General features: G+C 43.2%; 2 protein-coding genes across 14 annotated transcripts in view; both read left to right on the top strand.

Annotated features, from left to right (window-relative positions):
- Positions 1-9669, top strand: part of PARP6 (poly(ADP-ribose) polymerase family member 6) — a 31789-nt gene extending 22120 nt beyond the window's left edge. For 11 of the 13 annotated variants that reach the window (XM_050796307.1, XM_050796314.1, XM_050796312.1 and 8 more), the window contains 6 exons: positions 465-537; positions 1244-1313; positions 8166-8245; positions 8629-8692; positions 8864-8948; positions 9294-9669. In XM_050796307.1, coding sequence (XP_050652264.1) covers positions 465-537; positions 1244-1313; positions 8166-8245; positions 8629-8692; positions 8864-8948; positions 9294-9396 — 475 coding nt within the window. In that variant the 3' untranslated portion in view covers positions 9397-9669. Of the gene's footprint in view, positions 1-464; positions 538-1243; positions 1314-8165; positions 8246-8628; positions 8693-8863; positions 8949-9293 lie in introns of those variants that run through there. The other 2 variants (XR_007727121.1, XR_007727120.1) reach the window with 1 other exon arrangement.
- PKM (pyruvate kinase M1/2) overlaps positions 1-13701 on the top strand; it is an 87363-nt gene that overhangs the window by 34265 nt on the left and 39397 nt on the right. The window lies entirely within an intron of this gene.

Raw genomic sequence — 13701 nt, 5'->3', positions numbered from 1 at the left:
GAAAAATCCACAATTTATATCTAATTGTGAGAGGAGGGAAAGAGAAAGAAAGAGAGGTATTAAAGGGAACTTATAGGGAGTGGTAGAACCGTTTTCTTAAAATAGAACATGAAGTCAGAACTGGAAGCCATATTTGGGGTCAGCGATGAATTTGTTGATTTTCAGATGAATTTATTGAATTGGAAATGTCAGGAGAATAGGCAAATGAAAATACTGAGTTGAGGATTTAGGATGGGAGTAGCTGAAGCACAGAAGAGAGGATGGGACTGGAAAAAGAGACGTAGAGTTTAACCACACACATACATCTTGCGTGCCTGTGACCGTATCCATGTGTATGTCCATCACTAGGTGTACCTGTCCATCTTCATGTCCTGTGTGGGTGAGAATGGGTGGGCATGGCAGTCTTGGGAGTGTTCCTGAGAACCTCATATCATAAGGAGCATGTATTCTACCCTGCCTTACAGTGGGTCCCACATTGAAAACTGGCATTCGATCCTGCGCAATGGGCTGGTCAATGCATCCTACACCAAACTGCAGGTGAGGCTGTGCCCCTTTCCCATTTATTTCTGCCCGCTCCTTTCCCTACTCAGTTTTGTGGAAGGCTGCTGTAGAGTGAGCTGTTCTTGCCTCAGTGTCCTCAAGCCTAACCTGTCTTGTGGATTTCCCTAGAGAGGAAGTTAGAACTGTGTGAATAGAGAACGTGGCTGTTGTGTATTTGACCTCAGGCTGCGTTTTTTTGGTGGTTTGGAGAATGGGAATGTACCTGTAAGCAGGAATGTGGAATTGCTGATTGTAGCCACTGTGATGAATTAATATATTAGAGCTTCTCAATTTATATGGCTATTCATTCAAGGAGTAGATATGGGAGACTTGTTTCTATGCCCAGAGAGACTCCAGGGAGTGTGTATTGGCTCTCCTTCTGCCTCCCTGTTCTGTAGTTCCTCTTTTTTGGAATCTGCATATGTACCAAGGCCTGGAGACAGGAAAATGAATGCTGAGGGACTGACTCAGCGGTTCTACCATTTCCCACTCTCCAATGCATCAGTATGTGGTATTTCATAGGCAAGCGGGTTAACCTGCATCCACTTTTCAGCCAGTTGGCTTTCCGAGAATAGGTGCTTAGGGTTACTTGAATGAGAAGGTAGAAGGAGGGACAGAGGGCTGGATAAGCCTTGCAGCTGCCTAATAAATAGCCATGGGAGGGCCCAGGCTCATATTACTCATCCTGGTGTTTCCCTGCAAGCTGCATGGAGCAGCCTATGGCAAAGGCATCTACCTGAGCCCCATCTCCAGTATTTCCTTTGGATACTCAGGTAAGAAATACTCTCTGGCCACCTTGACTCTATTTACATTGCATCCATTTGTGAGTACATGATTTGTCCTGTCTGTTCCTCTGTCATTATGGATACTTGGTCTGTGTCAGCTCTCTTCCCGATCATGGATACATATTGTCTCTCCCTCTCTCTACATTTTGTTATTAGAAATTTAGATTCTTTACAAGGTGAGGCCAGTTACTGTTAAAAATGATGGTTTTATTCATAGCAGGGGCTTGGCCCTGGGAATGGGTGGAGGAATAACAGGGACATAACAAGGTTTTTTTGTAGAACACATGTTTGGTATTGGCAATTATAGATTGTGTTTGTGTATACTTGTGCATGTAAATTTACATGTGAAAACATCCAAAGGCCTGAAGGCTTGAGTCCTTTCCATTGGCTTATATTTCTAGAGACATTGTTCTTCTCTCTCTCAACCATCTTTTAAAATTTAAACTGTCTATAATCATACACATATTAGTCACATTGAATGCAAGATAAAGCATTTTATTCTAAAAATGAAGTCCAGGTTCTAATCAGGAGATCAGTCCAGCTCAGAAAAGGAATCTGATTTAGAGTTCTCTCAGTCTTCCTGGCTCATGTCTTAGTTTCTTTTTAGTCTGCTTTTGTGCTTTTTTGATATAGTCTCTGTACAAGGTATAGCCACCATGTAGTTGCATGTTCACCATATGAAGGGGATTGTGCTAGATTCTTTATAGATTATTACTTGATATCCTCTAGTAATTTGTAACTGTTACAAAGATCAGAAAATGTAGTGCCATCAGGAGGCTGAGGCAGGAGAATCGCTTGAACCCGGGAGGCAGAGGTTGCAGTGAGCTGAGATCACGCCACTGCACACCAGCCTGGTTGACAGAGGGAGACCCCATCGCAAAAGAAAAAAGAAAGTGCCAAAATCAGAGGCCTAAAAACATCTCTAACAACAGAATAAACCAAACAAAATAGAAGAAAGGAGATAATACAGGTAAGAACTAATACCTGTGAAATAAAAATAGGTACAATAGATAGTACCAAAGAAGTCCAAAGATGATTTCAAAGAACTAACCGAACAGATAAACCCTGGTTAGATAAGAAGAAAAAGGACACAATTAAATAATATAATGACCAAGAAAAGCAGTACAACTGTAGATACAGCAGAATTTAAAAAGGTAATAAAGCGGGGCACGGTGTCTCACGCCTGTAATCCCAGTACTTTGGGAGGCTGACGTGGGCAGATCACTTGCGATCAGGAGTTCAAGACCAGCCTGGCCAACATAGTGAAATCCTGTCTCTACTAAAAATACAAAAATTAGCCAGGCCTGGTGGCATGGGCCTATAATATAATCCCAGCTACTCGAGAGGCTGAGGCAGGAGAATCGCTTGAACCCAGGAGGCAGGCTGCAGTCGGCCAAGATCAAACCAGTGCACTCCAGCCTAGGCAACAACGCAAGACTGCCTAAAAAAATAAATAAATAAAAAGGTAATAAGAGAGTTCTCTACGCTATGCTAATAATTTTAAAACTTTGATAAAATGGATAAATTCCTAGAAAAAGATAACAAATCTGACAAGAAATAGCTTGTATAGTCATAATACTATAAGAGAAATAGAAATTGTTTAAAAATTTCCACACACACAAAAAACCTCACCAAGCCCAGATAATTTTACAAATTAATTTTAAACTTTCAAGGAACAAATTATTTTAGTTTTATCCAAAGTCTTCTAGAGAATAGAAAAAATGGAATTACAAATCATAAAAGATTGGTGAATTTGACTATATTAAAATTAAAAACTTCTGGCCGGGCACAGTGGCTCACACATGGAATCCCAACACTTTGAGAGGCTGACGTGGGAGGATTGCTTGACCTCAGGAGTTCAAGACCAGCCTGGGCAACATGGCAATACCCCATCTCTGCAAAAAATAAAAATAACCAGGTCTGGCGGCACGTGCCTATAAGTTCTAGCTAGTCAGGAGGCTGAGGAAGGAAGATCACTGAGCCCAGGAGGTTGAGGCTGCGGTGAGCCGTGATCATGCCACTGCACTCTAGCTTGGGCAGTAGAGTGAGACCCTGTCTCAAAAAAGAAAAAAATTTAAAACTTACATTCTTTAGAAGACACCCTAAAGAAAGTGAAAAGACAGGCTACAAACTGACAGAAGACATTTGCAGCACATATAACCACAAAAGATTAGTAATAAAAATGTATTTTTTGGCTGGGCATGGTGGTTCACGCCTGTAAGCACTTTGGGAGGCCAAGATGGGCAGATCACCTGAGGTCAGGAGTCTGAGACCAGCCTGACCAACATGGAGAAACCCCATCTATAATAAAAATACAAAAAAAAAAAAAAATTAGCCAGGCATGCTGGAGCATACCTGTAATCCCAGCTACTTAGGAGGCTGAGGCAGGAGAATTGTTTGAACCCGGGAGGCGGAGGTTGCAGTGAGGTGAGATCGCATCGCACCATTGCACTCCAGCCTGGGTGACAGAGCAAGACTCCATCTCAAACAAAAAAAAAAAGTTGAATAAAAAGAGGAAAGTCCCAGAAGACAGAGTGAGACTGTGATGCCTTTTTTATATTGTTCAAAAGCAAACAAAATAAACATTGTTTAGGCATATATATGTGTATTTTGTGTGTGTGTGTGTGAAAACTAAAGGAAAAAAAACCAATAACTCAAATTGCAGGATAGTGATTACCTCCAAAGGGAGGCAGATAGTTAAATGTAGGTCACTGGTAATATTTTAGATTTAGAATTTAGTTCTTTGATTGGGTCTCTGGGTATTCATTGTCTTATTAAAAAATAATAATGAGGCCGGGCATGGTGGCTCACCCCTGTAATCCCAGCACTTTGGGAGGCCAAGGCAGGCAGATCACAAGGTCAGGAGTTTGAGACCAGCCTGACCAACATGGTGAAACCCTGTCTCTACTAAAAATACAAAAATTAGCTGGGCGTGGTGGCACACACCTGTAGTCCAAGCTACTTGGGAGGCTGAGGCAGAAGAATCACTTGAACCTGGGAGGCGGAGGTTGCAGTGAGCTGAGATCGTGCCACTGCACTCCAGCCTGGGCGACAGAGCAAGACTCCGTCTCAAAAAAACAAAACCAATAATGTGTCATGAAACAAAGATTATGATTAATCCACATAGGGCAGGTGACCAACACATATTTATTGAATATGTGAGTGAATCTTACTCTGTGCCTGGCATCCAAAGTGGGGTTAGGGTTGGAATAGTCTTTTTGATTTGTCTAGATTCTTCACTTTTTATCTTTGTCTCAGCCTAAGCATCCTTCTGATTAAGTTCTTTTGTCTTTCTGAGTAGTGAGATTCTCATGGTTCTCGGTGCCCATTGAGATTCTTTCCTGTTTTCTCCCTATCCCCTCCCTTTCTTTCTCTTTTCTCCCCCTGGCCTTTGTTTACTATCAAGTGCCTGAATACCTTTAGTTACCAGATGAAGTCAGAAATCTCTGTTGACCTCTTGTCTGTCTTCATCACTTAACCGATTACATAAAGATATCATAGACACCTTTCATCTCCCTCTCTCAAAGGGTAATTGATTATAGATACTAAATACAATAGAATTTTACTATTGGAGTTATAGATCATCTAATTTAATCCCTTATTACTTTACAGATAAGAAAGCTGATATACAGAAAAATTAAATGGTTTTCTCATGGTTACATAGCTATGAGTAGCAGAGATAGGGCTGCAATCCAGGTCTCCTAATTTCTAGGCCATTGTTGTTATCACTATATGATACGGTTTGGCTGTGTCTCCACCCAGATCTCATCTTGAATTCCCATGTGTTGTGGAAGGGACCCAGTGGGAGGTAATTGAATCATGGGGGCAGGTTTTTTTTTTAGATGGAGTCTCATTCTGTCGCCCAGGCTGCAGTGCAGTGGCGTGGTCTCAGCTCACTGCAAGCTCCACCTCCCGGGTTCATGCCATTCTCCTGCCTCAGGCTCCCAAGTAGCTGGGACTACAGGTGCCCACCACCACGCCTGGCTGATTTTTTTTTGTATTTTTAGTAGAGACAGGGTTTCACTGTGCTAGCCAGGATGGTCTTGATCTCCTGACCTCATGATCTGCCTGCCTTGGCCTCCCAAAGTGCTGGGATTACAGGCATGAGCCACTGCGCCCGGCCCATGGGGGCAGGTTTTTCCAGTGCTGTTCTTGTAATAGTGAATAAGTCTCATGAGATCTGATAGTTCTATAAGGGGGAGTTTTGCTGCACAAGCTCTCTCTTTGGCTGCCACCATCCATTTAAGATGTGACTTGCTCCTCCTTGCCTTCCACCATGATTGTGAGGTCTCCCGAGCCATGTGGAACTGTAAGTCCTTTAAACCCTTTTTTCTATATAAATTAGCAAGTCCTGGGTATGTCTTCATCAGCAGTGTGAAAATGGACTAATACATTATTTTAGACTGAAAGAGTAGGCCTTGCTTGAATGACGGGTCTCTGAGGGCCCTATAGATATGTGAGTATGTATAATGGGATGTTTGGGGAAATGTGTGCAAATGTTCCACTTACCGTAGTTACTCCAGCATTTGACCAGCTGTCTTGTATGTTTTCTTTTTTTTTTCTTTTTTTTTTTTTTGAGACGGAGTCTCACTCTGTCGCCCAGGCTGGAGTGCAGTGGCCAGATCTCAGCTCACTGCAAGCTCCACCTCCCGGGTTCACGCCATTCTCCTGCCTCAGCCTCCCAAGTAGCTGGGACTACAGGCGCCCGCCACCTCGCCCGGCTAGTTTTTTGTACTTTTTAGTAGAGACGGGGTTTCACCATATTAACCAGGATGGTCTCGATCTCCTGACCTCGTGATCCGCCCGTCTCGGCCTCCCAAAGTGCTGGGATTACAGGCTTGAGCCACCGCGCCCGGCCTATGTTTTCTTCTACGCTATTCTGCTCTGGTTTTCTGTTTTTTCTTTCTCACACTATCTTTAGTCTAATGGCATTGGGTGCCCTCTGGAAGTGGGGGTTGGTGTAAATAGTGTTCATATATCTAGTAGAGGTTCCAGTGACTTGGCTATAAAGTTCAGGTTGAAATAGGGGACAGTGAAAAAGGAGGTGATATACTCCATCTGTTTGTTTAGTCTTGTTTAGGGACTTCTGATAAGTGCATAATCTGGACACAAAACATCTAGGGATTATTCTAGCCACCATGATCTCAGGGTCTGGGCTCAGGAAATGGACAATCATTGGATCAGTATGGAAAGGACAGTGTACAACAGGATTGAGGTGGGACAAGATTTGGGTTCTATCATAAGGGCCATCTTTAAGACCTTCCAGAGGAATCAGATTGTTCTTTATTATCTTCTTATCTGTCTCCTCTGGAGTATAACCTGAATGGGAATTTTACTTCTTGTCACTGACATACCCAATTTGAGAGAAGGTCATGGTATTTGGATGGAGAGCTGAATCTAGTTAAGGCTAATGGGGAAGGTGAAAACAAAGGGGTTATGAGTATCTGTCCTGTAAAAGGAAGAAATTGGCAATTCAAGCCTTGAGGCTCTTGGTGTCCTGAGTTTTGTTCTGGCCCTACCTAAATCTGTCCTGAGACTTGAATGTGAATGCATGATGAATTGACAGCCTGAGCAGTGAAGAATGTCAGTTCAACAGCTGTCACTCTATTTCTACACCATGGGTATCAGAAAACCAAGAACTAATCAGAGTAGAATTAATAATAATAGAAAGTTCCAGGGTAGAGTGATCAGAGTGCTTATGACCTATAATGATAGCATCATCTCCATCTTCATCTCTCTCCCTGGTGGACACACACACAGGCACCTATGTCCACACATGCATACACACTTTTATCCCTATCTGTGGTAAGATTGGGCCTATGATAAAGCTGAGTACAGAGACTTAACGTCCTATCCTCAAACCAAAAAAAAGTGAGGAGTGGGAGCACACAAGCACATTTTCATGTCTAAATAAGAAAAGTCGAAGTTGAGTCTATAAATGTTATAAACAGGGGTAAGGAAGGTAGAGAGTTTATGGATTCAGATAATGTGGAAACTAGAAGAAATGGGCACTTCTTTCTCAAGCCTAGGAAAACTTTTTGAAGTAAGATTCTTCAAGGTAGTTGCCATTGTGATTTCCTGTACAAAATTATTCATCACTTAACTGCTGATGAGTGCTTTTCTCTTGAATTACTGGTCAGATTTTTAATGTAACTTTGAGACTAGAGCAAATCTGACTTGCTCTGCTAGCTTCCTTTCCATTCATTTCACTCATCCAGGCACTTGACACCAAGGTATTGCTGTCCCACTCTCCTGGGCCCCTCATTCCTGGATGATTTCATGTGCTACTCCCCTATCTTAGAACCCTGCAGTGGTTCCCTAATGTTCTGAGGATAGACTTTAGTTGTCTTAACATGGCCTGCAAAGCCTGCTTGATCTGATCCTAGCTTGCCTCTTCTACATCATTTCTCACCACTCCTGTGCAATTGACTATTCTTTATATGACTAACATGCACTATCTTATCTTTCCTTCAGGCCTTCTGTATCCTGTTACTTCTTCCCAGATACTTCCTCCCTGTTTATTTAACTCTTCCTGATCCTGCAGTTCTTAGTCTAGCTGCCACCACATGACTTCTTTAAACCCTTAGGCTAGGCTAGTTGCCCTCCTCTGGGCTCACACCATGCTCTATAATCTGCATCACAGCCCCTTACCATACCGTGTTGTAATGGCTTGTTCTTGCCTGTAATTTCCAGCAGACTAAATTCTGTGGGGGAAAATATCGTGTTTGTTTTATTTTCTGCTGTTTTGATGAGCATCTAGCTCAGTGCTGGGATGAGCATCTAGCTCAAGCCCTTTAGTAAATTTTTGATAAATGAACTGGGTGTATTGTTCTGTGACAGGAATGGGAAAAGGACAGCACAGGATGCCTTCCAAGGATGAGCTGGTCCAGAGATATAACAGGATGAATACCATCCCCCAGGTATTGGAACTGTTCTAATGAGGCAGGACCTTTTCCTGGGGCTAATTTAGGCTCCAGAGCTGGACAGGGAAACAGTGGGGTGAGAATGGGTTGGGGAGTGATTTGAAGATCATTTAAAGGAATCAGGTATGTTCTAAAGTGAACACATGTCTGGAGTCATATGTAGCCGAAGTCATGAGTATAAAAGCAGAGGCTGAGTTTAGATGAAAATGTAAAGATGGAAGCTGTCACCCTATCCAGACTGATGATGGGAAAGCAGAATTTTGGCGGGGTTGCTGGGAGCCCAGGATATCTCTGATCCCCACTTCCAGTCATCAGCTAACTAGCCTCTCTAGGGAAAGCTGTACCCTGGCTCTGGTCTCCTTTGCCTCCTTCTCTTCCAGACCCGATCCATTCAGTCAAGGTTCCTGCAGAGTCGGAATCTAAACTGTATAGCACTTTGTGAAGGTAGGTAGCTTGCCCATGTCCTATTTTTCTGGGTCTCTAACCTTTGTTTCTGATGTAATTTTGGCACATGATCTGGCCAAGAGTGATGTTAAAGTGGTATGGCTTCCTTCTCTTGCCTGGACTCCATGCCTTAAGCATTGTATCTATGATTTCTGGCCCTCTTTCTCCCAGTGATTACATCTAAGGACCTCCAGAAGCATGGGAACATCTGGGTGTGCCCTGTATCCGACCATGTCTGCACAAGGTTCTTCTTTGTGTAAGTCTCAGAGGGACTCTGGGGATTCCTCGAGGAGTGAGGTTGGGGGTGTAATGGTGTGTGGTTACTGGAAAAAGTGTATTTCTGTTATTTGAGACATGTCCTTGGCTAGCTGAGTGGAGCTGGCACTGGGACTTTACCACTGGAGGATGGGAATGGGTATAGATTGTTGGGATCCATCTAGAGGAAACCAGATAAGCTGAATCTCTTCCACTATGAAGAGTAGTGAGAAAGGGCTTTGACTTCTGGGATGGGATGGCCATACCTTCAAATACAGTTCCACTGATTGATGTTATTCTGGTATTGTTCTCCCTCTTATGCTCACACTTGCCCTATCTTTGGCAGATATGAGGATGGTCAGGTGGGCGATGCCAACATTAATACTCAGGACCCCAAGATACAGAAGGAAATCATGCGTGTGATCGGAACTCAGGTTTACACAAACTGAGGGGGCCCCAGCCCTCGTACCACCCCTGTTACCCCAGGATCCATCTGCCCTTATAAAAGTGTTCAGGTACAGCAACTGAGGCTGCCCTGAGGAATCAAGGGGCCATTACCAAGGGGCAGGAAAAGGATATGTAAGAGGTGGCCTCCATGGTGGAGCTTGACCAAGAACTACTCCACATTTGGATGGCCCAGACTGGCTTCAACCCCTGACTTTCCCTTTGACTTCACCCTGTTTGTAAATAAAACAATAAAATGGAAGGTGCTGTGGACTGGATATGATCACTGTGGTCTGACTAGCTTTGGAGCAGCACCTGCCCCAAGCCCTCACAAGGGGCAGGGGGGGTGGGGAGAATGGAATATCCTGTGGGTTGGGACTGTTTATGTTTCATGGTATCAAAGTTGTGTCCATTTATTGCAGTATACTACAGATCTGTCAGCTTTTTGATCAGTGTATTAAAGGGAAACTTACCAGTTGTGCAGATGAAACAAACCGAGAATATGGAATACCAATAATGACTATTAGTCAAAATTTAAAAGGGCCATTGAGGCCAGAGCAGCTAAGATTTACTGCCTTTAGGGCCTGTTGCTTTCTGCACAAACCTGCCCAGTCTCCCTTGCTCTATATCTCAGGAACTGAGCCCCTACTCTCTTTCTCCTCCAACCTATTTCTTTGGGGTAAGTGAGGTTAGGGGAGAACTGGTGGGAGCAGGAAGTGGGGTTTATCTCTCAGTCGAAATCTATAAAGACATCCTAAGGGAATGCAGCTTCACTTAATGAAACAACCCAATTTCGCCAAGGTTAGCAAGGTGGTAAAGGAAGGCAGCTCTTTCTAGGAAACCTCATTGTTTTAGTGAATTTTTTCTTCTCCCTGTTGAAATTCCCATTTCAGCATTTTGCTGTCCTTTTCAGGCTGTGCTTCATGTACCCCAAATCCTTAGTTATAAGCATAGATGGCTGAGTCGGACATTTCCAAATATTTTATGAAAAATTTTTTTTTTTTTTTTTGAGACACGGTCTTACTCTGTTGCCTTGACCTACCAAGCTCAGGTGATCCTCCCACCTCAGCCTCCCAAGTAGCTGGGACCACAGGCAGGTGCCACCACGCATGGATAATTTCCATACTCTTTGGAGAGATGGCATTTCACCATGTTGCCCAGGCTGGTCTCCAACTCCTGGGCTCAAGCCATCCGCCTCTGTCGGCCTCTCAAAGTGCTGGGATTACAGACTTTATGAAATACTAATGAAGAAAAACAGGCGTGGTGATTCTCATCTGTAATCCCAGCACTTTGGGAGGCCGAGGAAGGTGGATCACGAGGTCAGGAGATCGAGACCATCCTGGCTAACTATAAGGTGTGAAACCCCATCTCTACTAAAAATACAAAAGTTAGCTGGGCGTGATGGTCCAGCCTCCAGCTACTCGGGAGGCTGAGGCAGGAGAATGGCCTGAACCTGGGAGGCAGAGCTTGCAGTGAGCGGAGATCGCACCACTGCACTGCAGCCTAGGTGACAGAGCAAGACTCTATCTCAAAAAAAAAAACCCAAAAAAAAAAAAACAAAAACAGGAATATAAGCACAGAGAATACAAAAAGCATTAACTAAGCCTGGCATTTCAAGGATAGGGTTTTCTTAATCTGTTGTAGCTTAATTTACAAAGCCCACTCTAGACTACCTGTTGTCTTTTGTTACGTTCACCGTACTTTAGAGGTACCTTCTTGCCTGGGTACCTTACCCTGGTTTTTAGTTCTGACCTGCTTTAACATGCAAGTACCATTCTTAAGGTCCATCCCTCTAGAAGCTGTTTCTTAAACTTTGCTCATTCTTGATCAACACTAATACGTTCTAATTTACAAGTCTCCTAAGCCCTCTTCTCCTGTTCTGATTTCAGGTCTAGGAAATAACATCTTCACCAAGTAAATGACCTCATCACTGAGCCCACTCTAACTGAAATACCTGCCTCCTGAGAGGACTTTGTGCCCATCTCTGTAGTAGTAGAGATAGCTGACATTTTCTTTAGTTTTTACTAAGAAGGTGCTGACATTATGCTGAGCACTTTAATAATTTGTTAACACTTTGGATTACTTACTGTGTGCTCGGTATTAAAAGTTTTCTTTTCTTTTTTTTTTTTTTTCTGAGATGGAGCTTCACTCTTTTTGTCCAGGCTGGAGTGCAGTGGTGCCATCTCAGCTCACTACAACCTCCGCCTCCCCAGTTCAAGTGATTCTCCTTCCTTAGCCTCCTGAGTAACCGGAATTACAGGCATGCACCACCACGTCCAGCTAATTTTTTGTATTTTTGGTAGAGACGGGGTTTCACCATGTTGGTCAGGCTGGTCTCGAACTCCTGACCTCAGGTGATCCACCTGCCTTGGCCTCCCAAAGTGCTGAGATTACAGGGGTGAGCCACCGTGCCCAGCCAATATTGTAAGTTTTCTACATATATTGAGTCGTAATTCTCAGAACAAGCCTGTGAAGTAGGTGTGATTATTCCTATTTTGTAGATGAGAAAGCAGAGACACAGAGCATAAGTAACTTATGTTCCACAGCTAGTGACAGGCTGCCTGACTCCAGACTGCTGTTCTGGTTCTATGCTGTAAAGTGTTCAAACTTTACAAATATTTTTTCATTTAATCCTGACCACAAAGCTGGAAGATAGGTTTTCTTTAGAGATCTTAAATAATGTATCTAAGGCCCCACAGCTGGTTAGTGGCAATGTTAAGTTTTGCTTTTTGGTTTTTTATGAGACTTGGTCTCAGTCTCACCTAGGCTGGAGTGCAGTGGTGTGATCATAGCTCATGCAACTTTGAACTCCTGAGTTCAAGTGATCCTCCTGCCTCAGCCTCTCAAGTAACTATTACTATAGGCATGTGCCACCGTGCCTGGCTAATTTTAAAAAAATTTTTGTAGAAATGGGATCTTGCCATGTTGCCCAGACTGGTCTTGAACCGCTAGCCTCAAGCAGTCCTCTCAAAGTGCTGGGATTACAGGCATGAGCTACCATGCGCAACCAGTGCTGTTTTTAACTAGATCTGCCCAACTCCAGAACCTGAGTTCTTTTAACCACTCTGTTATCCTAGACCTTCTCCAGGTGTTCTCACTGATGTTCTAGCAACTGAACTTTGGTGTGTGGCTACTCATATGGTATAACAACATTTCTGTTCAATTTCAAAGATTGTTAATAGATTTTTCTCAGTTGTAAACATTTCTTACAGTTTCTCTGTATCACTGACATCCAATATAGCAGTACTAGCAAATGATGGAATGAGAAGGAACAGATGGTGTATATTACCAGAAAAACTCCAATAGCTGAGCTAGCCTATGGGTGTCACTTAACAAAAAAAAAGCATCTGTCTAATAATCTTTTTATGCCAATAAAATTGTAATAAAATTAAATACATCATTTCATAGTACCACAGAAAAGCAATAGGACTTTTTGGATCTAAGAAGTTTAGAAGCTACAGATGATAATATCTTAATGTATATGAGGTAAAACAAATATAATTAAAACCCCACAAATACAAGAATGCCTTCATTGTAGGGAAACTTGGGTGGGACCCTGAGTTTCTGGAGAGGAATCCTCCCACAGCCTGGAGGGGGAATTGAGGTAAAGTTGCCCCTTTTCTCTGCCCAGGCCTGGTTCTTCTGGAAGTGGGGAAGCTGGAGCCTGTGAAACCCAGGTGTGAGCAACAAGGCATTATCCTTCACAGGGCCAAGCCTATTGCAAATACCATAAATACAGGTTGACGGGGTCTACCTTTCACATAGTCCTCAGCTCAAGCAGTCTCACTTCATAGACCTGGACATGCTTGGTTAGGACTAGGGTCAGGAAAAGAACTATTTTCTTCATTAGTTCCAGGTACAGAGTAGATGGCTATTTTTTTTATTTTTGTGGGTACATAAATAGGTATATATATTTATGGGTTACTTGAGTTATTTTGATACAGGTATGGAATGCACAAATCACATCAGGGTAAGTGGGATATCCATCACCTCAAACATTTATCTGATTCTTAGGTTGAGAAATTACAAACCCCTGGAGTTTAACCTTCTGTTTCCCTCCTCCTGGTAATTTTCCATCAGGCAGGGTGTGACCATGACTCAGTTTGTGGTGAGGATGTGGCCATCCATTGGGGAGGAGCCTGCTCGATTCTGCCTTTCATTCTGGCTGGTGGGCAGAGGGGAGAAGAGTCTGGTGCTGAGTCATTACTGGGTTTCTTAACCGGCTTCTCACAGAATGGATTCTGAGATGGAGGTTTGAGGGATGCCACAACTTCTGGGACCAATTCAGGAGTAGTATAGAGGAAGCTCTG

Source organism: Macaca thibetana, chromosome 7, assembly GCF_024542745.1.
Source record: "Macaca thibetana thibetana isolate TM-01 chromosome 7, ASM2454274v1, whole genome shotgun sequence".
NCBI classification, from domain to species: Eukaryota; Metazoa; Chordata; class Mammalia; order Primates; family Cercopithecidae; genus Macaca; species Macaca thibetana.
This window is presented reverse-complemented; position numbering and strand designations above follow the sequence as displayed.